The sequence below is a fragment of the Panicum virgatum genome, chromosome 8N (assembly GCF_016808335.1).
Source record: "Panicum virgatum strain AP13 chromosome 8N, P.virgatum_v5, whole genome shotgun sequence".
NCBI lineage: Eukaryota > Viridiplantae > Streptophyta > Magnoliopsida > Poales > Poaceae > Panicum > Panicum virgatum.
The window spans coordinates 934,546-960,504 of NC_053152.1; the positions used below are offsets into that span (position 1 = coordinate 934,546).

At 43.8% G+C, this 25,959-nt stretch overlaps 5 protein-coding genes across 10 annotated transcripts; 2 read left to right on the forward strand and 3 right to left on the reverse strand.

Annotated features, from left to right (window-relative positions):
* The first annotated feature begins 1,355 nt into the window (after positions 1-1,355).
* LOC120685735 (type I inositol polyphosphate 5-phosphatase 10-like) lies at positions 1,356-9,148 on the forward strand. Of its 3 annotated transcripts, none has more exons than XM_039967815.1 (11): positions 1,356-2,022; positions 3,834-3,949; positions 4,042-4,123; positions 4,338-4,418; positions 4,572-4,644; positions 4,799-4,903; positions 5,389-6,016; positions 6,114-6,307; positions 6,391-6,499; positions 6,584-6,739; positions 9,057-9,148. In XM_039967815.1, the coding sequence occupies exons 2-10, from the start codon at positions 3,878-3,880 to the stop codon at positions 6,731-6,733; spliced, it is 1,494 nt and encodes a 497-aa protein (XP_039823749.1). In that variant the 5' UTR covers positions 1,356-2,022; positions 3,834-3,877; the 3' UTR covers positions 6,734-6,739; positions 9,057-9,148. The 3 variants fall into 3 exon arrangements, with proteins under 3 accessions (XP_039823749.1, XP_039823748.1, XP_039823747.1); XM_039967814.1 differs by lacking the exon at positions 9,057-9,148 and adding an exon at positions 6,855-7,509 and having other exon boundaries at positions 1,359-2,022; positions 6,584-6,729; XM_039967813.1 differs by lacking the exons at positions 1,356-2,022; positions 9,057-9,148 and adding exons at positions 2,037-3,327; positions 6,855-7,509 and having other exon boundaries at positions 6,584-6,729.
* Positions 7,620-25,818, reverse strand: LOC120685737 (homoserine dehydrogenase-like). Of its 4 annotated transcripts, none has more exons than XR_005679716.1 (12): positions 25,341-25,818; positions 25,086-25,236; positions 24,799-24,876; positions 24,485-24,600; positions 24,307-24,360; positions 23,825-23,912; positions 23,649-23,741; positions 23,385-23,425; positions 22,898-22,951; positions 21,996-22,218; positions 21,813-21,882; positions 20,771-21,359 (listed from the first exon to the last, which is right to left on the reverse strand). XR_005679716.1 is itself a non-coding variant. In XM_039967816.1 (12 exons), exons 1-12 carry the CDS (start codon positions 25,449-25,451, stop codon positions 21,225-21,227), a joined length of 1,155 nt encoding a protein of 384 aa, XP_039823750.1. In that variant the 5' UTR covers positions 25,452-25,818; the 3' UTR covers positions 20,773-21,224. The 4 variants fall into 4 exon arrangements, 3 of the variants coding, with proteins under 3 accessions (XP_039823752.1, XP_039823751.1, XP_039823750.1); XM_039967816.1 differs by having other exon boundaries at positions 20,773-21,359; positions 22,055-22,218; XM_039967817.1 differs by lacking the exon at positions 22,898-22,951 and having other exon boundaries at positions 20,768-21,359; positions 22,055-22,218.
* Positions 9,302-10,347, forward strand: LOC120685739. The gene has a single exon (XM_039967821.1). The coding sequence runs from the start codon at positions 9,669-9,671 to the stop codon at positions 10,122-10,124; it is 456 nt and encodes a 151-aa protein (XP_039823755.1). The 5' UTR covers positions 9,302-9,668; the 3' UTR covers positions 10,125-10,347.
* LOC120685734 (probable inactive serine/threonine-protein kinase bub1) lies at positions 10,483-15,166 on the reverse strand. The gene is made up of 7 exons (XM_039967812.1): positions 14,569-15,166; positions 14,324-14,468; positions 13,992-14,149; positions 13,247-13,331; positions 13,065-13,155; positions 11,360-12,823; positions 10,483-10,824 (listed from the first exon to the last, which is right to left on the reverse strand). Exons 1-6 carry the CDS (start codon positions 14,667-14,669, stop codon positions 11,526-11,528), a joined length of 1,878 nt encoding a protein of 625 aa, XP_039823746.1. The 5' UTR covers positions 14,670-15,166; the 3' UTR covers positions 10,483-10,824; positions 11,360-11,525.
* On the reverse strand, positions 15,790-16,881 carry LOC120685738 (triphosphate tunnel metalloenzyme 3-like). The gene has a single exon (XM_039967820.1). It carries the CDS (start codon positions 16,583-16,585, stop codon positions 15,956-15,958), a length of 630 nt encoding a protein of 209 aa, XP_039823754.1. The 5' UTR covers positions 16,586-16,881; the 3' UTR covers positions 15,790-15,955.
* Positions 25,819-25,959: the final 141 nt, after the last annotated feature.

A 25,959-nucleotide genomic window follows, 5' to 3' on the forward strand; every position in this document is an offset into this window, starting at 1 on the left:
CTGGGGATTGGATTGGTAATTTGCTGAAACACCTCCATCATCAAAACATTAAAATTTTTTTATTAAAAAAAGAGATGAATAATCTGTTGCAGATGCTCTAAAGTTCACAAATGCATTAATATACTCTACTGTATTTGCTAGCCTGGCATGCTTTATTAATTAATTTTGCTTCATCTATCAACGGGCCTAGCTATTGTATTAGAATATGCCGCACTTTTATCGCGCCTACATCTCAGCTTCCGATCGATCGATCGATCAATCGTCATGATGATATACACAGGGTGTATCTTGTACATACGTACGTACATTAGTACATACGTGTGCTCTGTCCCACTTAATACTAAACCATGTAAATAAAATCGAGAGTACTTGCTATGGGCTCAGGAGGGGCCCCGGAAAAACGGGAAAGAAGCCCAGGCTGAGAGGAGGCCCAAATAAGAGGTCAGTCAATGTACCCAACGTGACCCAGACAGCAAGCTATGGGCTCACTGGACCTCTGTACATTTAAGCTGCGGCTTGAGATAGAAGAAAAAAATTGATTGGTTATTCTTGGTTGCTAATTTGTAATTGTTTCCGTCCTCTCATTTTTATGACCAGGTAAGCCTTAGCATTAGTGACTGCTCATATTTCTCTTCTCCATGATTATTCAGTTAGTGCCCTGAACTAACAGTAGTGGATCCTAAGTTAACTCTTGTATAATTTGCAATAATTATAGTTCTTTTTTGTATTCGGGAGTGCATGTATGCATGTAGGGGTAGGCACAATTTCCCGATCCCGAATTACCCAAATCCGATATACCTGATCACTATCTCGGGTAGGAAGTTAAGAAACTTGAATTTATTTCGCATAATTCGGGTTTTGACTCCCGGTACCTGAATTACCCGAACTTTATTGAAAACCCAACAGATCATGGCCTAACCCACTTACTTGACCCCAACAACCCAATAAGAAATTTATTTGTTTTATTTGTTGATTGTTTGTTTGTTTGATTTGTGCAATAAGAGTGATATGTTGATCTTACTTTTGTATTGGATTCCCCTTTTTACTTGTTGCATAATGGGAGAGATAAAAATTTGGCAGTTCATCGGGTATTTCGGAAAAATTGAATCCAAACCCAATATTTCCTGAAATTTTGATTTAAGTATTCCTTTTTCAGATCAATTTCGAGTAGCAGTTTTAGAGATGCCAAATTTTCTATTACCCGAATTACGGGAACGCCCAGTTGTACAAGCAAGGCAGTTCGTTATCCCAGACCAACAAGCAGGAAGTGAAAGCCAATTAAACTATAAGTAGTAGCCCCGGGCCGTCAGGAGGCATGCAGTAGTGGTCCATCGATCATGACCAACATGCAGGCACGCAGCTACCACCTTCACCTTGCTCCTTGAGGATTCATGAATTCCTCATCAATCTGTTTTGGAATGAAGCATCCAGGAGGGATCCGATGCACGAAGCGAAGAAGCAGCTAACTGCCCTTTATTTGCAGACGCCGCAGGAGACAAGGAGACGACAGGAGCTCAGGACTCAGCAGCAGCAGCGACAAGAAAAACCATGGCCCGATTGGGTTTGTGTTTGGGTTTGACCGAGGCACCAACCGCACCAACCATCGCGCCCCACGTCGTCCTTCCATCCCCAACCTCGCTCCTCGTCAACCTCCCAGGCCTGTCCGTCCGACCCCCGCAGCAGCAGGAGGAGGCAATGGCACGAACCACGACGACATCGACATCGCCCTCGCCTCTTGCTTCCCAAACCCGGCGGTTTCCAAACCACCATCACAAAATAAAATAAAATAATCGCTCTCTCTTTTTATGAAACCACTTGTTTCCTTTTCAAACGACCGTTTCCTTCTTCTCCAGTTTGCATTCAGGAGAGGCGCCTCTCCTCTCTAATCTCCATTTGGCAGGCACGCCTCTCCCCGTCCATCGCCAGGCCACCATTAAAGTTGCCGGAGATCCACAAAAGCAAAACTGAATCCAATCAACAGGGGCGGTCTACCTAGCTACCGGCTGCTTCGTTGCGGTTGCGGTATGAATATCATCAGATAACTTCTCTTCGTCCTCGATCCCCCCTTTCCCTTGTCTTGATTTCCTTTCGTTTCTAGTAATTATCTGCTGCTGGAGTTCGATTCATCATTGGACTCGCACTCGCTTCTTTCTCCCCCCTTAACATTTGTCCCGGTTCTGATGCTTCTAATGCAGTAGCAGAGTTTTCCTTTTACACCATCATCAGTTGATGATACCAATGGCAATCTTCTTTTATATATAAAAAAACTTTACTCAATAGTATACCTTTCGCATAATTAGTTTGTCATGTTGTTCACTGCTCAATATTTTGAGGTTTGTTGCTGCTTCCAACTTACCATGCTCTGAAGTTTCCAATGAATTTTGGACCATTCGTTTTTGTCATTTTCCCTTGGAGCCTAAACATCTGTTTCGGATGCTTCCAAGGCCAAAACGGCTACCTTATTCAATCAACAATGCGGTCTTGGTCTCCCCTCTTCTTGGTTTCCGTGTGCAATCGGTCATTAGTACTTCACTATGAAGCAAAAGTATGTTGGCCAGCTTTGGTTTTTTCGCGCTGTCTGTATCTGATGGTTTTAGAGGTTTCCAGTGCTCACACTATTGACTATTCCAACATCATGTTTTAAAACTTTCAGCTATTTTCTAGCTTCCGGTAATTCCTAGATCAACCACTATCCTTATTTGGATGCTTCCTTTGAATTCTTAATTCAGCAACATGCAGTTCTTGGCAGTTGGCAACCTTGGTTTATATGTAGGTTTATTCAGTTCGTGACAACTTTTCCTTCATTACTGGAAGACAGCTTGTCAAACTCCCCATTTTCTGAATTCCGACTGTCTGTTTAATTACTTTTCATGCTTCCCAAAGGTTTGCAAGATCTCCACATTCTCTGCAATGGCCATTTCAATCTATCGAAGAGTTAGGATATAGTAGGTTAGTCCAATATGCCTATTCTTGTGCGAGCAAATGCGACCTCGTCCCATTGTCTTGTTTGTCCATTGTTTTAGGTTCCCTGTGGTTTGTTTCGTTTTCTTTAGCATCTCATTGAATAATGTTTCTCAATTCTAATTATCTTATTAGCATGTCCATGGCAGCAGTAGCAGCTGTGTCCCCCATTTGGAACTTCACATATCTCTTTTAAACCTGTTTTGGTCAACTACCACTGTTCCATAGGATCGGATTCACCGCCCTAACTCTGGATGAATGTCCATCATGTAGATTTTTCCTTTGAGGACGGAATACATGCTTCATTGTCGTCTACACCATATTCTTAGTGACAAATTGTAATTTGTTCATCCTTGAAATGAGCAGGTGAAAGCCTTGTTTTGTGGTTGTGGTCTCTATAAATTTTCAAACTTTTTTATGCCGTATTTTGTGACAAAATATTTCCTTTCGTATAGAAGTTTTTCTGTTATAGATCTTTCGTTGTCTGCTCGGTTGAACACTTGACCTTTCAGTTTGTTCATCTATTTTGAGAGGTCTCTTGCAGAAAATAAATTGTTTTCTGTTTGGTGATGTGATGAGATTTTTATGTCAAGTTATGTTCATACTATTATTCAAGTACAGAGTTATGTTTATAACTTCATACTACTATTCAAGTAACGTTTCTAAATGAGCTGTTGGTGCCTTTTCACTTTCATGTTCTAGCTTTGAAATTCTTTTGGCATCAGTCTTTGTCCAAAGAAATAAGTCTTGAAACCCTGTGGCTACCTTTGATTTGCTTTCTGGATCACCAGACTCTTCTACATAGTTTCGTGCATAATGAAAACTTCTACTGTTGTACCTACCTCACTTTCTCTAAAAAATCCTTCTTTCAGGCGTTCTATTACCTGTCTTCATTGCTTAATGATTCCTTTGTTTCATGAGTTGTTCATTTGATGCTGGGGGCAGAAACTCTGCAGAAATGGATCAGAAACACAACAGAAAGAAGGAGGTAATATATTCTCTGTTCTTTCAGCCTTTTAGGAAAGTTTCATCATCTGAGATTAAAAATTACAAGTCAGTTTATCTACCCTCTCTTTTCAGTTTCTTTCTCTAAGAGTTCTTGGAGCAAAGGATGGGAATGCCTTGTCAAGGCATGGTACAGAGTACTCCATCAACTCCACAGGTTGGTTCTTAAGTTCATAGCATCCCTTTTAACGGCAAAGCAACCATTTTCTTTCTACATGACCTTGGAAAATCGAAGATTAATGCATATTAGCTAGGTATGGTCATGATTGCTAACTTTAAGTTGGCGAAGTGGAAGCATACTAGTTCTCACCTGTTTTAGAGATTACTGTATTTAATTTACTCAAAACAAAACATCATTTATGCTTTTTCAGTTGATTTGAAAGAGTCCCCAAAGCAGTCATCAGTGTCTTCCCCGTCAGCATCATCCTCATCCTTCTTCAGAAGTTTTTCAGGTATGCACCTATTTCATCTTGCTCCGGTACTTGTAGTCTTCTACACTAGGTCATTAATTACTTTATTTTTTTGTATGTATTATCAATTCCTTTGACCTTGAATTCTAAGCCTGGTTTTCCTTCCCCTTTTCTAACTTCATCTTTCCAAAATAGAAAGTAGAAGTCTAAAATTCAGCAGCTTCGGTTCTCCTGCAACAATTAGCAGTAACCACACAGAAGCTTTCAGGTGAGCATAATTGCCAGTAAAGTCCCTGATTTTTTTTAAGCTATACTCACTTTTTTATGAGGTTCAAATCTTTATTTAATTACCTGTCACAGATAGCATATTTTCATTGGCTCAAGTTTAGATATTTACTCTGTTCTTGCTCTGACTTTCATAGGGTATTTGCAGCCACATGGAACGTAGCTGGAAAGACTCCGGACAGGGGTCTCAATCTGAATGATTTCCTGCCTTCTGATGATTACTCAGACATCTATGTGTTAGGGTATGCACAAAATTATAAACATCAAAGAATTGCATTATTGTTATTGTCTTATCAGATTGAGATTTCATATTTTCAGTGTCTTTACACAATGCATATATTAAACCATCACAACCTCTTACACGTTTTCTTTTGAGCTTAAATCGTTGTCATTTTCATATCACCTGCACCACAAGAGATTTCAGCACATTTAATGTTTTGCTTTTGAGCTTCCTATCATGCAAACCAATCACAACTTTCCTTTCTTGTGGTTGTCCTGCACATCTATCCAATCGACAGTTACCTAGCAACTGACTTTGTCCGCTACCATCTCATTTTACTAATTTCATCCTGGAAAATCAGTTACCGTAGTAACTTGATCAACATCCTAATTCAACAAGGAAAAACTGCAAATCTAATCCAGAGACTAAATGTCAGCATTTACCTAAGTTACTTTGAAGTCGAAACAGTAACTTGATAGGATTTTTCCCGCCACAATTGCAACGCAGATTCCAAGAAGTCGTCCCCCTCAACGCCGGCAACGTCCTGGTGATCGAGGACAACGAGCCGGCGTCGAGATGGCTTGCCCTCATCAACCAGGCGCTGAACCGGCCTTCACCACCATCTGACGCGTACGCCATTTCTGAAGCTGCAGCGAGCTTCTCGTTCTGCCGGTCCGTAGACACGACGGCCTCCGGTCTCCAAACGCCCAGCTCCAGCCCTCTCGATCCCTCGCGGTTCCACAAATCCTCCAACAGAGAGATCCGCCGCGCCGCCATCACCCGCGGCCGCCGGCTCAAGACGTGCACCTGCCCGTCGGAGCGGCCTCGGAGTCGGAGGTCCTACAGGGCGCCGTGCCTGATGGGTTGCGGCAAGAAGGCCGACGCCGTCGAGAGCGACACGACGACGTCGGACGAGGAGGACGACGAGGTCAGAACCAGCAGCTTCGCGGTGTCCGACGTGAAGAGCCCCGCGGCGGCGGTGGCGAGCCGGCGCGAGAGGTACTGCCTGGTTGCCTGCAAGCAGATGGTGGGGCTGTTCGCGACGGTGTGGGTGAGGCGAGGGCTGGTGCCGCACGTCGGCCATGTCCGGTTCTCCTGCGTCGGCCGCGGCATCATGGGCTACCTCGGCAACAAGGTCACTGTCTGAACTCTGAACTGCCACGCAAACGCCATTGCCATGTCCGTCCCCGTCAAGCTCAAAGATTCAAATGCTATCATGTGTTTGGTTGCAGGGTTGCATCTCTGTGAGCATGTCGCTGCACCAGACGAGCCTGTGCTTTGTGTGCAGCCACCTGGCGTCCGGGGAGAAGGAAGGCGACGAGCTCAGGAGGAACTCCGACGTCGTCGAGATCCTCAAGAACACGCAGTTCCGACGGCTCTGCAAGAGATCCGGCCGCAGGATTCCCGAGAGAATCCTCGATCACGAGTAATTACTCATACACTACTCACTGTGCATTCACTTGATGCCAGAATTCAGAAATGAGAACTGACAAGTGGTAATGGTTGCAGCCGTGTGATCTGGCTCGGTGATCTGAATTACCGGATCGCTCTGAGCTACTCGGAGGCCAAGAAGCTCGTCGAGGCCAGCGACTGGGGTACACTCTTCGAGAAGGATCAGGTAAGCTACCAAATTCATGGCAGTGTACTGGATTCTGCAAATACTCTATCAGTAAGTGTTCATTGGGTATTCTGAACTGACCAGCTCAAGACTGAAAGAGAGAGTGGAGTTTTCAGAGGGTGGAGCGAGGGCAAGATCTTCTTTGCTCCCACGTACAAGTACTCTTGGAATTCCGACAATTATGCTGGTGAAGACGTCACGTCGAAGAAGAAGCGAAGAACACCAGCATGGTAAGGCAATAATCTTGTGACTTCAGAACAGGCCTGCAGTTGTTTCAGTTTCAGCATACAGTGTTTCTGAACATTGTGGGTGCACTAAAATATTCATTGCTGGATCAACCAAAAACATTTTGTAGGTGTGACCGGATTCTCTGGTATGGTGAAGGGATAGTGCAGCTGTCCTACATTCGCGGGGAGTCAAAGTTTTCAGACCATCGTCCTGTGTGTAGTGTGTTCATTGTCGAGGTTGCAGTTCCTGACAACAAACTCATCAAGTTTGCATCAGGTCCCAACATGAAAGTTGGCGTGGAAGAACTCCTATTTGCCCCCAAGTAGCCGATAGCAGTACATGGAATGCAGCATTGTGCTCAAGATCATATACAACACACCGTAATACTCATTCCAAATATCTGGAGCACTAACTTGAAACATTGTGTACACTACTAATATTAGGAGATATTCACGAGAGGCAATTGCTGACCATAGTTCTGATGAAGTCATGAGTACAATTCATAGAACTGAGTCTGCACTCAAGAATCAAAATTGTTCCCCTCAGCTTCAGTTTGGGAGCCCAAGGCCAAGGGCTCCCATGATCATGACTCCAGAACTGATACAAAACCTTCAATCCATGGACATTAATTTGATTTTAATTTGTGGGAAGATCCATGGACATCATGGTGTCAACAACTTTCAGTTTAGTCAGTCATATGCATCTCTGTACTTGGTTCCGTACATGTCAATCAAGATGTGAATCCATAGGAGCATGAAAGGCGCTCATTTGTTATCAGATAACTCAAGTGTTCAGTGTTTCAATTTCTGCTACTGTAATGCTCAAACACTACAAGCCTCGTGATTTATCCTTCATGTTGCAAAGTTGGCGTTGGCTAAAGAAACCCATCAAACACAAAAGTTCCAGTTTCATTTCATAAAATCGACATAGTCCAGAAATAGTTAAATAAACGACTATATTACAGAGCATGAGAGCTATACTTTCTCTGAACACAATTTCAAATCGTTTAATTGCTGCCAGATATGGACGTGAAATTTTAAGACGGGTTCCTTTGAGCATGGTCAACCATCATTCCTTTTTCTCGGCATTCAGGACTACAGAAAGCACTCTCTCCCCTGCAGCATCAACAGAAGGGAGGAAAATTTGTGAGGCAAAGATCCACGGTACAATAGCTATATCTTATGAAGAATGGTACAAGAATTCAAGCATTTGTGAAAGAAGAACAAATAGAACTCTTTCTTACTATATAAGAACACAAGTTTCTGATGAAAATTAACTCAATTAGACCTCCTTACGACCTTACTGAATAAAACATTGCAAATTTTAAGAACCAACAGCTAACAAGGTGCAGAACAAAAGTTAATTTGATTAAAACAGAAGATTTAGGAATGTGAAACAGAATATAAATAACTCAACAAATCTCTAATTACCAAGCCGAAGCCAAGAAACCTACTTGTAAATGTAGATATCTGCCTCCGGCCCCAGTGCACGGTTGCATGAACCACAATACTGCAGAAAATGGAGCGGCTGCATCTGCATGTTTCCAGGTGGCAGTGAATGAACACAAATCCTAGTCCCAGTGTGGCTGCCGTGTAGTTCATCCCTATTTCCTGTTTCTGCCACCTGATCAAGCTTCTGAGACTGAGATATTGAGGGTGTGGTGGCCATTGTGAGGGAGCGCTTGATGTTTTTCTGATGGAATGACACAGTAATACTTTGCGGACAATTTGTTAGTTTGTGTGCTTCTCTCGCTATATAGATCCGTCCTGTCAGGTTTGCCTGTGTCACTGTTTTACGTACATGGGTGATAGAGAGGTATGTCTGTGCATAGAGAACTAGTGATCCTTAAGAGTCGGCAGGCGCCCCTTTTTTTTTCCTTTTTAAGGGAAAGAGGACATGTTAGGTGGGCAACCATTTCTACAGGTTGATTGGAGATACTGATGTTATGAATCTGGATCGGGATGGCCCTGGACCCAAGGAGCGCGGCCTCGCAACGACGGCGGCCGCACTCCAAGGGCAGGGATAATAGGTACTAGATCTAATCTATTCTCAACATATTTTTGATGACTCCCTAACCTCTCCTTAAATAGACTACTAACCTAGGCGTGCTACAGCATTTTAGCATTTGGTAGAGTAGATTTCTTAATTTTGCACCACTCATGTACTTGGAGATCCATAGTTTGAAATGTTTACAGATTAAGTGAAGCATATGTGGAAAATGCAACATCATACGCTCATCTCATACTTATCACTGTAATGCAGAATGAGTGAGGCATTTGATGGCCAGAATATTTGAAGTGCCTTGCTTTCTGGACCGTTCCTCTGGATCAATCTTCATGGGGATAGGATGATAGAATTCTCTACATTAAAACATTACTCTGCCTGGACCAACAAACTGTAGTTGATGATCTGTTTCTTAAAGAAAAAAAAAATTATTCGATTGTGTATCATTTGATAGAAGTGACTAATTCATTCCAACTTTTGTTGGTTGGTACTAGTTGTTACCACTCTAATAGTTGAGAAAATGCCAGGTTCTTTTCAAAAGAGAAGAGAAGGATAGAATCTCACTATCAGGTTCTTTTCAGATGTCATTTTACCCTATTTTTTTCTTTTCTTTTCCTCCGACAAAACGATTGAGGCACTGGCGTGCCAATTTCACGAGAAGCCTTTCCCTAGTAGCACATTGTTGATTGTCTATGTCCTCCTAATCAGTATTCTCCATAGGCAGGAATTGCAAATAAGTAGCCATGTAGCATTTGTTGGTTGCAGTATTTGATCATCTGTTCCAAATTCACACTCAAATTGAGGTAATTTGTTATCACAAAAGGCCAAAAAGCAACGGGCGCGACCAGACTCACCAGTCGTCAGGTTACCTAATCCTTGGCTCCAGTGAACTCCTTCCTTCCTTTATTGGCCAAACAGATCCATCGAGTCGGATCCCATGGCGAGCGGCGCTTACCCCGTGCAGCTCCTCCACCTCCCTGGCGGCGGCGGCGGCGGCCAATGGTGCAACCTCGGCGCCGCCTACGCCGCCGTGACGTTCCTCCGCCCGCAGGGGCAGTCCCTGGTCCTGTACGCCGCGGGCCCCGACGGCCAGCCGCAGCGCATCGTGTTCGTGTACCCGATCCTCCCCGGCGACGCCTTCGAGAGGCTGGACGGCGCGACGCTCTCGTGGGCGGAGCCCGAGTCCGGGAACGGGTTCGCGCTCTGCTTCCTCGACGACGCCGCGTGCGGGGCCGTGTGCGGCGCCATCGCCCCGGTGGTGAGGAGCCCGGCGGTCGACGGCATCGCGGACACCCTGGCGGGGCTCCGCGTGGCGAGGGAGGACGGCGCGCCGGCGCCCGGCGGAGGGGACATCGCCGCGCGGCTCGCGCAGCTCAGCATCGGCCGCCCGTGAACTGAAATCTAACCAGCTACTGCTGATACAGACTTGAGCTAGGTTTCAGTTTTCAGTTAGGCCGTCGTCTTCAGTCGTTGTCGACGCGATTCAGCTGCCTGTTTAACCTGTACTGTACATACATACATACACTGCACTAGTATCTGCTAAATCTTATCGGAATCAACAATGGCAGTGCTCTTCTCTCATGACTCTCTCTAAGAGTGCAAGATTTGTTCTTCCAGTGCTTGAACCGCAGCTTCAACTTCCAGAAGCTAGAATGTTTGAAACACTAAAAAATAGTACCACTTTCTCCACATGCAGACTGAGTTCATTAGTGGGTCTTAACTCTTACGGTAGACATGTGCAACCACAAGACTTGGATATCAGAAAGTGGGTTTTTTATAAGCATCAGATGATCAGAGCAGCATACGTACTCATGCCTGCTTCAATTTCCAACAAATACACGAGTCTCGGCTTTTTCAGCATGAAAAAATTGAGCCTCGAGCCAATGTGGCGATGTCACTATAGCGGCATTATATGACAGTGCAACAGGGATCTCTCTGTTGATGCTTACAAGATGTGGATGCTATCTATGCCCTGCTCTCGAGAAGATAAAGTATATCAGCGAGACAGCGACAACTCCAGCAGAAGCAATGCATCTTCACCAGTTCTCCGCCCCCTGAATCACATAGGTCCTAACATCTGCTGTAATATTCACCTGCACCAGGAGAATCAATACATTTGTAAGATTTAACATCAGAAGTAACCAGAACCAAGTTAACAACTGATCTTTGAGATAAAGTGAGAAGCATTTTTCAATAAAGTAAGAAGCAACAGAGCAAAACTCAGGGCCATCAAGTAGATTCATGTGAAGTTCAGTAAAACAAATGTCCATTCTTCACACTCCAATATACGTTACTTACTGCTAGCACAGACATGCAAAACTTATCTTTGTGTTTCGATTTTTCCCTGACGAAACAAAACTGGCGAGGAATTTACCTTAGTATCTAGCTTTTTCCTCCATCTTTTTAGAACTTCAAAGCATGTTAGAAGACAAATAAATTATGAAGAAAAACAAAGAGCAGTCTCTAATAATATTTTCAGAGTCACTGGAAAACTTAACTAGAGAAAGCAAAGTAGCAACTCTCTATTCATATTTAACGCTACAAAATTACTGACAAAATTAGATACACTGTTTCAGGGTGATGAATGTGAACTGCAAACATTTGACAATAGTTCAAGAAAATGCTCACCATATGTGTACCAAATAAGGCGATTGATTCCAAGCTCTCTTCATAGTTCATATCAGCAATACACGAGTACACTGCATATTTCTCAAGGGAAGAGCAAAAAGGCGAAGGCAATTGTCTGACTCTCAATTGAGTTATTCAGTTCACTCTGAACAAATATCTTAGAAGTCTAGTCTAGTGGCATCCCAAACATATCGTTGATCTCCGCCATGACATCACGAGTGGTGATTGTGGGCTCAAATAGACCATTCTCATCCCCAAATTTGCAGGAATTGCTCTGACTGGCTTTGCAGGTGCTCTCTTTTGGGTCATCATCAGCTAATATGGAGAAACCTGAAACTGGAGCTGCTTTTCTATCTGACAGTGTGTTGGTTTTTCTCTTTGTTCTCTCACCCTGGAAGTTTAGTGGTTTCCCAAACATGTTGTTTATATCATCCATAGCCTCCTTTAGATTGACAGTTGGATCGACTAATCCATGGTGGCATGCATTTTCTACCTTAGCCTCATCATCAATAGTGGATCCAACAAACCTATGAATAACTGTGTCCTCTTGAAGCCCAGAACTTGCAGGGCGAGGACGTTCATGATATCGTGTTCCTGAGTCAGCTTGAACCCGACAGTGCAAACTATTATTATCATGAGTAGGCTGCACAGTTCTAGAGTTTGTCTTGACATCATCATCACTTTTCTCACATTGTTCTTCTTCTTCATCTGGCAATATTGCAAATCCTCCAACAAATGGCTTCTGAAAGTCATTTTGGCCTTTATGTCTAGATGAATCATGCAATGGTCTTGGAGGACATCTATTATTCTTGTGGCACATGACATTCTGTACATTGCAGTTAGCCTCATTTTCATCAACAAAGATTTCGAACCCACTAGTTTCCTGATTTGACTTCATGTTTTCCTTCTTAGAGTTCTTGTTCTGCCCCGTATTTTGGTTTTTGCCATTTGTACTATCTTCATCAATAAAGATCTCAAACCCTCTTGTTTGCTGACCAAACTTTGGATGCTCTTGCTTCATGCTATTGCTGTGGACCATCTTTGGTTCATTATATTTAGGTTCATCTTCATCAACAAAGATGTCAAATGCACTTTTTTGCTGATTAGAATTTGTCTTTTCATGCTTTGAGCGTCTCTTGAGCGTCGTCTCAGGTTCAACTGGCTCCAAAAACATGCTATTGATGGCATCCATAGCCTCCTTAGTGTTTATAGTTGGTTCAACTAGGCCATGATGGCAGGCATCTTCAGCTTCTGACTTCCCAACCAATGCAGAGCCTACAAACTTTACAACTACAGTATCATCGCTATTACAACGGGACAAATTGTTGTTTGCTCCTGAGTTGCCTCTGGATAGCATACAAACTTTAGCTGGACCTAATGGAGGATAACAGCCTAATGAAGTAGAACTGCTTCCTGACTTCTGAGTTGAATTGGATTTCAGTTGTTTACTGTTTCTGCTTTCACCTGCAAGATATTCTAGAAATAAGCAAGATAACACTGGAACAAACCATCCATTATATTTGCATGTCAGTTAAATCAGAAAATATGTTATGAAAAGGAAAGTTCGTGGTAAGGATCTACAAGAAGTATGTTTCTTTTATTTTGGGAAAGAATGACCGATAAGCTTTTTAATAGAAAGAAAAGCAGCAAATGCAACACTGGTTCCACCAGCAACTGATTTGCGCATCCTTTTTCACAGACCTACCTTCAACTTGGTTCATAGATGTAGCACTAGGCCCAGCTTTCGCAGGCATTTTAGCACTTGGATCAGCTTTTGTAGGTATTCTTTCCTGCAGCTAAACCACATGAATTGAAAAAAAAAGAGGTGAACAAATTGAACATTGGTCATAGTCTAAACTGAATTAATACATGAAATGAGATTCATACTTTATCTTTCCTCCTCTTGTATGATTCCATTCGAAGAATAAACTGTTCATGTGCTTTGTGCAACTCACTGATAGGCTCTGCCAGGCTATTAAACATTTCAGTAAGTAACCAGCTTTATTATGAACCGAACATTGTACTGAGATCTATTTTGACATGAAGTTTTACTTGGAATTACTAATTGTCTCATTTGTTTATTGTTGCATAACTGTGCATACTGTTTTAGTGGAGCTGTTTTGGGTTGGACATGAGCCTACCCCACACGCACATACTAAAATAACTTTTTTAACTACCACAAACAACTAATTTGCAGTATTTGAACCTGAGATATGCATAGTTCCAGATAATGTAAAGAGGGGTAGAGGTAGACCTAAACTGACGTGTGATGAGTCAGTTAAGAGAGACCTTAAGGATTGGAATATTTCTAAAGAGATTGCTTTGGATAGGAGCGCTTGGAGACTAGCTATCAATGTGCCTGAACCTTGAACTTATTTCTTTCGGGTTTCATCTCTAGCCTACCCCAACTTGCTTGGGAAAAAAGGCTATGTTGTTGTTGTTGTTGTTGTATATGCATAGTTCCAGATGCTGAAAGTGCAGGAAAGATTCTGCTTTTTCTGTAGCTCACAATATAGCAGACATAGCTAATGTAAGTTGAGCTCGCACAATAATAATACTAATTATTATATTAGCAGATGATTGTATCAGTAAAAGCCTGAAATATGAGCGTACGATGTAAGAGCTTGCTTACTTCTGGATCCCCAGATTGTACATCTTGTCTGCATCGCTGAACCTCTTGTGCTTCTCATAATATAGTGCATAAGCCATATAAAATGAAGCTCTCTTAAGGCCAATTCGATTTCTCTCCATCTTCTTGAGCAATGGCTTCGCATCCGCCACGTAGTCCATCTACAGAATGAAGAAACCCAGTAAGACAAAATGTCTCGTCAAAAGGAGCTCAGTTTATGATGGGGGCCACTTGCTCAAGAACCCCACTGTGATGCATTAGGTCGGCAGTGGCAGGGGAAGAGGAAGAGGACCGAAACGGGTGGTTGCAGCAATCGGAGTCGGAGGGTGGCTGACCAGCTGGATCCAGACGCGGAGGTAGCGGGGATCGTCGCGGTAGCGTGCGTCGTCCTGGAACTCCTGGGCGCACTTCTGGAGGAACCTGGGCAGCTTCTCCCGCAGCGTCGCCGGCGGAAGCGCCCGCTCCATCTTCCGCATGCCCCTAGCGAACAAGGGGCGGGCGGCGGATCAATCGATCGATCGACAAAGGAAATGATGCGGGCGGGGAGTGGGAGAAAAGGGTGGGAAGGGAGGCGGCGTACCGGAGCCATGGGCGGAGGGGGTCGGAGCCGGAGTAGCTCCGGATGTCACCCACCACCGACGAGAGGAGCTCCTTCTCCTGCTCTGCGTCTGCGGCGGCCATTTGTGGAGGATTTCAGTGGCGGCCGGCCCGACAAGACGAGCATTTCGAATTTTATTTTATCTCCCCACCCACCCGTCCTTTGAAGGGCAACGGCCATGGGAAGGCTAGGGCCCACCTGTCTGTCATCCTTTACTGCCCGGCCCACCTGCCAGACCTCCAAGGGGCTCTCAGCTCTCATAGCATAGCATCGGCTGGTATATCTCCACCCGATCACCACACAAAGGTCATGTTTACTTCCCAAAAAAAATTTACACAGTATCTATTACATCGAATCTTCGGACACATATATAAAGCATTAAATATAGTTAAAAAATAACTAATTACACAGTCTAACTGATTAGCACGAGCTGAATCTTTTAAACCTAATTAGTCCATAATTGAATATTATTTGTCAAATAACAACAAAATATGCTACAGTACCGAAACCCAAATTTTTTCACCAACTAAACACACCCAAAATGTTCTTGTTAAACCAAATGATAGCTGGAACATTGATGGCTGCCTGGAAAGAGAAACGTATTCTCCAGGCAGGGATTGTCCCTAAAGGGACCATACTTTTTTTTATATGATGCTAAAGTAAAACCTTATACACTGGAAAAGAGTGAAACAAATAAAATTCAGACCTCAGTATAATTAATTTATCTCTCTACGAGTAGGAATCAACAGGCAGGGGTGGCCAGGCCAACACTTCAACAACCAGTGGATGCACGCTATAATTGTAGTAATTCACAAGGAATAAGAAAAAAAAACTGATAGGCTCCATTGCCGTTAAACATTGCACATTCTGTTAAACGGCAAGCAATCAAACTCCCAATCTCAAAGGTCCTAGCTGTCCCATGAAAAACAACGGATTCTGAACTGAATGTGCTCAATAAAATTGCCCACGAATTGACACACATATGTATATGTATACTTGTTAACCAGCGGGCATTATCATCCAAGTCGTCAGCTCATAACCAGCAGGCATTCTCATCAAAGCCCTTTTTTTTTTGAGGAGGAAGTATTTTGCATAGAAGAAGCCAAAGGGAAGAAGAAACAAAGACAGTCATCGCTCTCAAGATTTGATCTAATGCAAAAGGAGCAGTACCAAGAGGCAACTGCAGGCCTGGCATCAAATACAAGCAACACAACAACATCTACGAATCTATAAGCCAGGAAACATGCAGATGACCATCACATCAAGGCAGCAGCAATTGGTAAAGTTATTTTCCTTGCGTTGAGCATTTTATTAAATTCAAGGATTTTACATCAATTCGGTAGAAATTGAGAAGTTGTTCCCTGCCTAGTCAAGGAAGCAGCTTCCCTGCCATGAAGCAGGCGAACTTATTGCTCCGGGAGTACTCGTACGGCACGCCGGCCACCGTGAGCAGGCGCTCCAGCACCTCCTTGGCCCGGTCAGGCTCGGCCGTCTCGCACTCGAGCTCGTACCTGGTCCCGAAGTCGAACCGCGTCTCATCCAGCTCCAGCACGAGGCCGTCGTCCTCGAGCTCGTAGACGGCGCGCGTGTTCCGGAACCCGCCGAGGCAGACGAAGGGCGCGGCGCCCCCTCCGACGCCGTACTCGGCGGCGACGAGGCGGACGATCGGGGAGTCGACCCCGCCGAGGCGCGCGGGGTCGTCGGCGCAGGCGAGCGCGAGGGCGGGGTCGAGCGGGTCCTCGAGCTCCTCGACGCGGCTGACGCCGGCGTCGATGCGCGGGCGGCGCTTGAGCGCGAGCACCGCGCGGAGGGGCGCGCAGTCGTCGGGGCCGTAGAGGCGGACGCGGAGCGCGGCGGTGGCCGCGGCGAGGATCCGCGCGGCGGCGTCGAAGAAGAGGTTGCGCTGGGCGTGGGTGCGGCGGAGGTGGGGCGAGAGGAAGGAGGAGAGGCGGCGGTGGGCGGCGGCGTCGGGGAGGCGGAGCTTGATCTCGACCTCCATGGGGATGGGAGCTGCCTAGGAGGGCCTGGGTGGGTTGGAGGGGGCCGTGGTGGTGGAGAGGCCGATGCGCTGGGCCTTGGAAGGCGCGGCGCCGGGCGGCGGGTGGAGTAGGTGGAGGAGGGGGTTGGACGAGGAGGTGGTGTGCGGGGGCGGCGTGGTGTAGCCGGAGGGGGTGGCGGGTGGTGGGGTGACGGCGGCGGCGGCGCGGAGGTGGTCCTCGAGCTCGTCGCGGTCGGAGGAGCGGAGGTCGATGCGGGTGGGGTTGCGGCGCAGCATTGGATTGGCCGATTGGGATTGGGATGGTTGGAGATGGGAGTGCAATCCCAAGGGAAGGGGGAGGTTTGTTGATCTCATGCTCATCAGGCTACCTCTGTTTTTTTTTTTTTTGAAAGATGCTACCTCTGCGCCTTAGTCAGACATCCACATCAGCATCCAACGTGCAAAATCGCTTAGGAAAAACTAAGGATTCGATACAACATATATGTTATAAATGGAGTTACAGCTTACATCTTAGGAAGAATGCAGCAAGAATTCAACCATTTGCAAAAAGACTGAACACAAGTTCATTCAAGAAACTGCAATCATCATTAACTACAAAATTGTCAGAGTTCACGCCACAAGATAGCTAACAACTATGTACGAAAGGGAATTTCCAGGGGACAGGCAACAAGACGCAAAAATTAACAATGCTCCACAGGACCACAACCTTCAACTCAGATCATTGTATCAGCTATCATAAAACTGCATATTACAATATCCTACACTGAGAACCAACTGAAGCCTCTCAGCTCAATACTACTTTGTTTGGTTTGCGGGCTTAGTAATTACTCTAGGCCTCATCCAAATCATCCGAGGCTTGGTGCCCACCTACCACGATTTCCTGTTGCAAGTACCAATACAATACAAGTTAGCAATTGCACTGTTAAAATGCAATACGACATACCTGAAAGGAATGCAACACGACATATATGTTATTAATAATGCACAATAGCTGAAAGGAAACTAGTATGTGTTTCTACTTTCTAACCAAACTAAACAGATGCAGTCCCCATATGCCTTCCAAAATGACAAGATTTATAGTACGATATTTTGCATGTGTTCTGTTCATTGGACTTCTCTCAATCCCCCACCCAAATCAACAAAACTATGATGAAATAGTACCATTTTAGTATATATAAAAATACATAGCGAGGCTAATAATTCATCAAAGATCACAAAGTTTGAATCTTAACGCATGCAGAGCTTAACAAAAAAAGAAATGGCATATAAAATAGTACCTCAAGTTTGCATGCTTTGGCCTTGACAATTTTTGGCTTTACACTTTTCACCTTCAATTTGTATCCTCACGTTTTCGAACTCTTGCCTTATGACTTGAATTATTTCATCTTTCATCTTCGACCTTTCTCTAGCAAGAGATTCATTCATTTTCGGCATAAACCAACAATAAAAAAGCGTGCCACTGAACACCAAAATGGAAGCAAGATTGAATGACATTCTTATTGATTCCACCGTTGTAGTTTGTTTGAATTCAACCTTTGTGCTGAAAATCACAAATCCAAGTGACAATATCTTTATTAGTCATCATATAAACCTTAAAACTTCACAAAATTGGAATAATGCAGATATTCCTCAATAGTGGGAAGTGACAGTTTGTGACTTCTAAACAACATGTAGGATGATGGGACACATGTTAGTGAGCAAATGAATAAAAAAAAGGAAAAGTGCAATAAGAGGTCGAACCGGTCACATTCAGTGAGAATTTCCCTTGTTCGCTCCTGAAAAAAAGGAAAAGAACATATATCAATCAACATAACAAAAGAAAGTGAATATAAGAATTGCAATTAGAAATACTTGACGTTTTGTACAATGACATGATCTCTAATGCGACTGATTATTATTCTCCATTAGAATTATATTTATTGAATCGAACAAATTATAAAATCATCGCAGAGCAGACAATTATGGGTAGATCTAGCCGGGATGACGAATATTCTCTTTCATAGCACGAGGTAGATTAATACCTCGTGGCTGGATGGCAGCGGCGAGGAACCACTGTTAGGGTTAGGGGTGGAACGGCCAGGCCCTGAGTGGAGTCCACGTGCCGCGGAAAGACGACGAAGCGGCGGCGGCGCGCGTGCCATCTTGGTCGCGAGAGATCGAAGGAGCGCTGCTGTCCCTGATGCCGCGGCCATGCCCACCGCGAATTGAATCTCCCTTCCCGGCGATTTCCTCTACCTGAAAAAACAAGAGCGATTGATTGATCTTCCCCTCTGTGGACTGGCCTCTCCACTTGAATCCTTCTCCGTGGAGTATATTTATGGCGCCAACACCAAGCAGGGCAACAACCGCCGTTACAGACGGACTCGGGACTCCAGGTCTCCCTCCCAGTCCTAGTAGTCTTTTTGTTTTTTGGAAGAAATCCTCCTAGTTCTAGTCCAACTACCGTACTCCAGATGAGATGGTAATCAATACCCTAATACGAGATGGGTACGGTGTACTGTACTAGTCTACTACCGGTTTTTTTTTTGGCGATACTAGTCTACTACCGGTGTGCGGGGGCGGCGTGGCGTAGGCCTGGAGTGGGCTACTGGGCTTCCTTTCGTTCGTGTGGAGTGTGGAAGGGGGAGGTCCATACAATTGCAGGCTCCCGTAGTGGGCCGCTGCAAAGTATTCGCAGAATTTTTTCTTCTAGGATTACACAAACAATTTAGATACCCATAAGAAAAAAAGGTATATGATGACCTGTCGCTCTAATGCGAGCGCACGACCCCCGCGCGGCCTGCTACGGCCTGCTGCGGCCCCTCGTCGGAACAATATAAATTATATTGTTTGAGCTCAAAAAAAATATGATAATTTTCTCATATTTAGTCCGATTTCAAATCCGATTGTACCATTATATTCTTCTCGATAAGATCTACAAAACTAGACTCATGATGCCTATGTTTTGAAATAGTTTTTATAAAGTGACAACTTATATTGAATGTGCGTAGCTACTTATGTGTTAACTATGTAGCAACTTATGTATATGTATGAACGAAAAAAATAAATTATGTAGATAAATTGCAATAAAAATTTATTTTACCTTCATGTTATTTACCTCTATGAAGTATCTACACAAGTTACCATATTGTCTCTATATAAGTTGTTACCTCTATAGAGTATCTACATAAGTTACCATATTATCTTTATATAAGTTATTAACATATATATACTATATGGTATTGTCTATAAATAATTTATTACCCAATCTTTACAAGTTGACATATTTTTCTAAAGTTGTCAATAGAAAAAATAGACATACAATAAGTTGCTATATAATATAATTGTGTTGCATCTATGTCTATTGTTAAGTTATATAAAAAAAATCATCTATCAATGCGTAAGTTGTTGCATAGTTGTACATAAGTTATCACTTGCAATCAATACAACTTGACTGCGCATAAAACAACTTCAAAACATATCAGATATGGATCTTGTTTCGTAGATTTTATTCCAAGAAACATAATGGTGCAAACGGATTTAAAAACAGACACTCAATAAGTGAGTAATGATCATTTTAAGAAAATATATCATTTTTTATTGCTCATGTTACTGTGAAAGGAACATCCTCTCACTGCATATATACTCCTTGGGTTAACAGTTGCAAGCAGTAAAAATGGATCAAGAACCATATTGTTGTGACAACTTTGTTTTTTTATGAAAACTAATAAATATTTTTTGTGGCAACCTTAGCCTTTATGTGTGGCAACTTATATGTGTATATTGTAGCAACTTCTTTAATAATAACAAACTCAAATTTACATATAAGTTGCTACTAGTGCAAAAATATCTTCAAATATATACATGTGGGATCTAGTTTTGTTCGTCTCATCACGTAGAATATAACGGTGCAATCAGTATTGAAAATGGAGATCAGATGAAGAAGATAAAATATTTTTTGTCAACTCATTGCATGTTAAAAGCGTTCATTGGATATGCTACACGTGGGTGCCTGGTGGGGGAGAGAGCAAAGTATGAAAAGAATGTGTACGTGAAGAGTTGCCGACGGTTCTGTACGGAGATAAGCGGAGCAAAATAGAATGGTCGCGCGCTCCACTATAGCGCGAGGTCGCGCGTTAACGCAGTCCTGCTCACAACACGCACACTTCTATGAAACGTATTTACACAAACCCGACCTCTATGACGAGTAAAAAAAGTTCCCATCACATCACATCAATATATCATCAGCGTCACCACGTCTGCTTGGTTGTACACAAAGGGACCTTAAATCGTTGTGTTCGCTTGGCTTGTCAGCCAACCAGATAGCATTATTATTCTCTCATCCTAAATCAACACCAACCACCAGCTACCAGTCAGTCAGCAGTATTGTTCTGTCATAACAAATCAGCACCAGCCATCAGCCACAGCCAAACGAACACATCGAATATTTCGATGGAATAAAAGATTTCTTTCTCTAGGAAAACTCGCCATGCTGTTCCAATGCCGCTGAATGAACAAAAATGTCCGTGCGACGACGACCCCAACTCCATCCTCGACCAACCAACCATCCCCGTAGGAGAGACAGATCAGAAGCACTCAAGGATGCTACTATGCACAACAACTGAATGCCCCGGTGCTAACAAGATGCCGTGGACACCAATCATGCCGGCTTCTGAAACAGGTCCTGGAGGTCCATTATATCAGCAAGAACGCCTGCAGCAGTGGTGTCGTTGCCAGCTCCTGCGCCCTGGATCACCAGAGGTGAGCTCTCGTAGCATCGGCTGTATATCTCCACCTGATTGATCACCACACAGAAATATTCTTGTGAATTATAAGACCAGGGACAGATAAGAGTGAGACTGCCCTCTTGTAGAGACCAAACTTCTTTTATGATGCTAAAATAAAACATATTACTCTGGAAAAAGTGAAACAAATACAACAGTGCCCCATATAATACCGTGGCATAGAATGATTTGTCTCTCTACGTGTAGGAATTGACAGACAACGGTGACAGATAAAAAAAAGGGCGTACCCAGTGCCGTAGCCTTCCCGCACTGTGCGGGGTCTGGGGAAGGGTTGTTTTTAAGCCCCAAGCCTTACCCACACAAATGTGTGGAGACTGGGGCTCGAACCCGAGACCTTCCGGTTACAGACGGTAGGCTCTACCGCTGCACCAGGCCCGCCCTTGAGACAACGGTGACAGATGCTCAGATAAAAATAGACAGTAAAAGAAAGAAGGGTAGCATACCACATTGTCACTTCCCCTCAATCTGCCGAGCGCGGAATCTTTTTGGAGCTCTTTAAGGCCTACCTGGCACCTGCAAACTGGGGCGTTAGTTATACCACAGAAAGGTTGAAAACCAGCCAGCAAGAAACAAGCTTGCTAGGAAGCTCCAAATAAGTAAAGAAGTGATAGGTAACAAGATTGGACCCTGATTTATGATGCCAGTGGACATTGCATGGTACTATAACACTAGGCTTGGTGCATACCCTTTGCTTCCAATCTCACAGACATAGCGGAGAACATTTCCTCTAGAAGATGCTGCTCTGACTCTTTCTTCCATGCTCCTGTCAAGTTGTACTAAACCACTTTCAAGGAAGTCCTCTGTGGATACTGCATCAGGTCCTAATTCGCTAGGATATAAACTCTCAACCTGGGAGTGAAGAAAAAACACAAAATTAGCTCAATTAGACATTATCAAAACCACAGTGCCTGATTGATTACATCTCAGTGGTTCAGTTAACTGTAGCGCATTATATTAATGTTGTAGTTTTGTATAAATAAAAGAATCTATAGTAAGTTAGTAACAACTGTTTTTTTTGTGCAAAGACATTCAAGTTAATAGCGATCAACTGCACAAAATCTAGTGAAAAGTTCTCATGCCATATAATTATATAAATGAACAAAAATGCACCACCAGAAACAAATGGCGTAATCAATTAGCTATATAAACAACTTTAGAAACTTGAAGGCTGTTTAGGATACTGTTTCAGACTTAGCGTATCTAACTATGATTGCTGGAACAAATTCAGACAAGTATATATTATGCTACCATAAACCAGTACCAGGCCTAAAAGATGGCTCCATGTAACCATTCAAATGAATTGGAGGCAGACTATCCAGAAGTACAGCATGTGAATAGGAATTAAATTTGCCCAGACCTACTTGATTATTGTCAACGTGAATAGCCAAAGTAACAGTCACACCAATATAAGTTTCAACATAATCAATAACAGTGAGAATACCCCCCAGAGTCCAAAAGCACAATGTTTGTAAAAATCGATATCAAAGTTGCAGCTATGAATCTTAAGAAATAGTACAAATAGGCATACATTGATATTGTCCATGCTGATTTGTTGCCCCAGAAGCCTCGCTAGGATCAATGCCTGCATGCAAAACATGAAGTTCTTAGACCTGACTGCCTGTTAACAAAGATAAATCGAAATATTTGAACCAAACCTCAGCTACCCCTTTCACAAAAGATGCAAGTTTTTATGTTGGAAGTTGAAGCTGTGAAGTGTGAAGGTATTAAAGTCGAATATGTGAATACTACTGTTCTTGTGTGTGTTCTCTGTGCATGAGCTCCTGAGCTATCTGTGAGGCTTACAGAATATGGACATGTGAATAACACAGCCTACTGGAACAGGATGAGCATTGTTTGATAATGGTTATGTTCATAAGATTTTCCACATCAAATTTAGTAGGACACAAATAAACTCAACACAGCAGCAGTTAATGCAATAAATAACAGTTCGCTTAGGAAATGAAAAAGGTGACAAAAAGAACACTTATCGAATAGGAAACTGAGAGGTATCTGACCTTTCTAGCCACATCCATTCCACCAAGATCATCTCGTGGATCTGGTAAAATAAAGACATCAGTAAATGCACATGTCAAGCTGGTAAATAATAAATACATAAGTTGTGTTCCTTGTGCTCAGATTATCTATATTAGTTTATCTTAGTTACAAACAAATTACTATAGATATTTTTTGTTTGAGCACCACTTCACAAACAAGAGCTAGCTACAAATCGACACATAGGAAAATTGTAATGGAAAAAAATTAATGAGTTATTGTAAGACCTGGTTCTGTAAAGCCAAGAGACTTGGCTGTTTTTACAACTTCACTAAATCTCTTTCCATCCTCTAGCTCACTCATCACATAACCAAGTGTACCTACAAACCCATATGAAGGAAAACGTGTGTTATTTTTTTAGAAACAGGGCGCCCTTTTGCATAATAGACTAATAGCTGCATACCACTTAGACTGCCAACTATACGAGAAATTGGATCTCCTGATGCAATAATACGGGTTACAGAAGCTATCACGGGCAAACCTGCTCCAACCTGAAAGTAACAATTGCAGATATAAATCACCAAGGATGCCTAGTGAATGTGAAAACACAAAAAGGAGAGAGAGATGCTAAATAGAAATAAAATTGTGTTACATGTATGCCCTGACTATTATCATGAATATATCTGCAGTTTTGATTTCAAGCAAACAATACTCAAACAGCGGTCAAATACAAATTAATTCACTGTAAAGATTGAAATAATGAAATTGCAACAATAAAGTTAACTTAGATAATAATACCACAACATTCAATATATTACAGGCAAGATTCTGATATATACCCATAGCAGCAAAACTCAGGTCATATGTAAACAACAGTAGTATGTCAAGGCATAAAAATGGGAAAGAGAAAATAAAATGGAGCCACTGATACAAGCAAGAGAATACAGTAGATTCAAATCTTATCTGACGGAAGTTGGAGACCAACTTTTGAAAATCCTCCTGTGGGTAACAAACACATTTGTTATTCAGATAACTGCTCTTTGTTGAATTACAGGAAATAGTGTGAATTCATTCATTGTCAAGAAAGACTATTAGCAGAAAACAATAAGTCGAATAGCATTACATAAGCACCAGTAAGAGGTTTCTTGTTTGCCAATACAATGCAGCATCCATGACCCACGGCATCCTTCATCAGATTAACAGTGTCATAGGTTGCTGAACAATCAACTAATACAAGACCTGCGAACAGGTGTGTGACAATGAAATGTGAAATGTAGGTTCAAAATCAGAAATATGATTCAAATCTATCAGAAACAAACAAAAATCAAAGATGTAAGCTTTTTGGTGCTATATACTCACTGGAAAATAAAAGCAGGAAGAAAAAATATACTAGAGGAGGAGGAAGATGTATGAGCAATAGAGCACAGAATAACGAACCGGTTGTTCTTCCAAGCGTGGTAGCAGCGTCAATGACTTTGCTCCTAGCCTCAGGGTTCCTGAACAGCTGATAGTTCCCTGAAATTGCACATTCAGATCTTGAACTATCCATATGTCAGGTTATCAGATGCAAATGCTGATTCATGGCACTACGACGCGAGGCAGCGACAGAGATGTACCGCAGGCTGTATTTAGATATGATAGCAGCAGAGGAAGTGCCGAAGTCCCTAGAACGACTACAGCTGAAATCCCACAACAGGAGGTGGAACGAAACGGAGGGTGCCTACCTTGGCTGAGCAGGGATGACAGGGGAGAGCCGGCAGACTTGGCGGCGCAGAGGTGGGTGAGGAGCGCGTCATCGAGGCCGCTTGAGTTGACGTCGTCGGCGACGAGCAGGGAAGAGCTATCGGCGACGCCCACCACCCGGATGGCGACGCCCTGCCGGCGGTAGCAGGTAGTGAAACAACAGAAACCGTCAGCCAATCAGCGATCGCCGAATCGATCGGACAAACAAGTGGGCAGGGGGAGAAGAAGAGCGATACTTGGTTGGCGTGGAGGGGACGGCAGGACACGATGTGTCGGAGGAGGTAGCGGCCAACGCCGCCGCAGCCGAGGAGCACCACGGGCAGCACCGACTTCACCGCCGTCGGCATTTCCCCAACTTGGATTTGTCCGGAGGAAAGCAGCGTCTAGCTAGGTCCTGCTGAACCCGCCGGCGGCAAACCTCCAACGGCCGTCGAGTCCACCAAGAGCCGCCGGGGATCCTTCGTCGCCGCCACCGTCGCCTGTGACGCGACGGAGAGAGGGAGGGGGTGTTGTGCTCGCGTGGTGTAATCGCACAGACGGAGCTCGTCTCTCTGGCGTGTGGACCCAATGTGTGGGCCGTGCTGATTCAGCCACCACCAGAGTGTGGGGCCATGGTGTCAGTTTCAGAGACTGGGAAGTGAGGCCCAGGCCCAGCCGGTGGATCGCCGCTAGACTGCCCAGCGGCGGCGGTGGCGGCGGCGGCGGCGGCGGCGGCAATGAGCCCTGGACGCCGGCCGGCGGACAGCCTCGATCGGCAGCCATGAGTTGAATCGAGGAAGGGAGTAGGCCACGCTCGGTCGCTGACTGCACAAGAGCCATTCACCGACTCGACTTCAGCTCGGTTCGTCCCCAACT

Excerpts from the sequence above, each read along its gene's own strand:
- LOC120685735 (XM_039967814.1), top strand. The coding sequence starts at position 3,878 with ATGAGTTGTTCATTTGATGCTGGGGGCAGAAACTCTGCAGAAATGGAT. Across the intron at positions 3,950-4,041 it reads AACACAACAGAAAGAAGGAG|TTTCTTTCTCTAAGAGTTCT; the intron begins GTAATATATTCT and ends CTCTCTTTTCAG. Across the intron at positions 4,904-5,388 it reads TCAGACATCTATGTGTTAGG|ATTCCAAGAAGTCGTCCCCC; the intron begins GTATGCACAAAA and ends ATTGCAACGCAG.
- LOC120685739 (XM_039967821.1), top strand. The coding sequence starts at position 9,669 with ATGGCGAGCGGCGCTTACCCCGTGCAGCTCCTCCACCTCCCTGGCGGC.
- LOC120685734 (XM_039967812.1), bottom strand. The coding sequence starts at position 14,669 with ATGGCCGCCGCAGACGCAGAGCAGGAGAAGGAGCTCCTCTCGTCGGTG. Across the intron at positions 14,150-14,323 it reads TCCGCGTCTGGATCCAGCTG|ATGGACTACGTGGCGGATGC; the intron begins GTCAGCCACCCT and ends TTCATTCTGTAG. Across the intron at positions 13,332-13,991 it reads TACAATCTGGGGATCCAGAA|CCTGGCAGAGCCTATCAGTG; the intron begins GTAAGCAAGCTC and ends AATGTTTAATAG.
- LOC120685738 (XM_039967820.1), bottom strand. The coding sequence starts at position 16,585 with ATGGAGGTCGAGATCAAGCTCCGCCTCCCCGACGCCGCCGCCCACCGC.
- LOC120685737 (XM_039967816.1), bottom strand. The coding sequence starts at position 25,451 with ATGCCGACGGCGGTGAAGTCGGTGCTGCCCGTGGTGCTCCTCGGCTGC. Across the intron at positions 24,877-25,085 it reads GTCATCCCTGCTCAGCCAAG|GGAACTATCAGCTGTTCAGG; the intron begins GTAGGCACCCTC and ends GTGCAATTTCAG. Across the intron at positions 22,952-23,384 it reads GAATGGATGTGGCTAGAAAG|GCATTGATCCTAGCGAGGCT; the intron begins GTCAGATACCTC and ends TTTTGCATGCAG.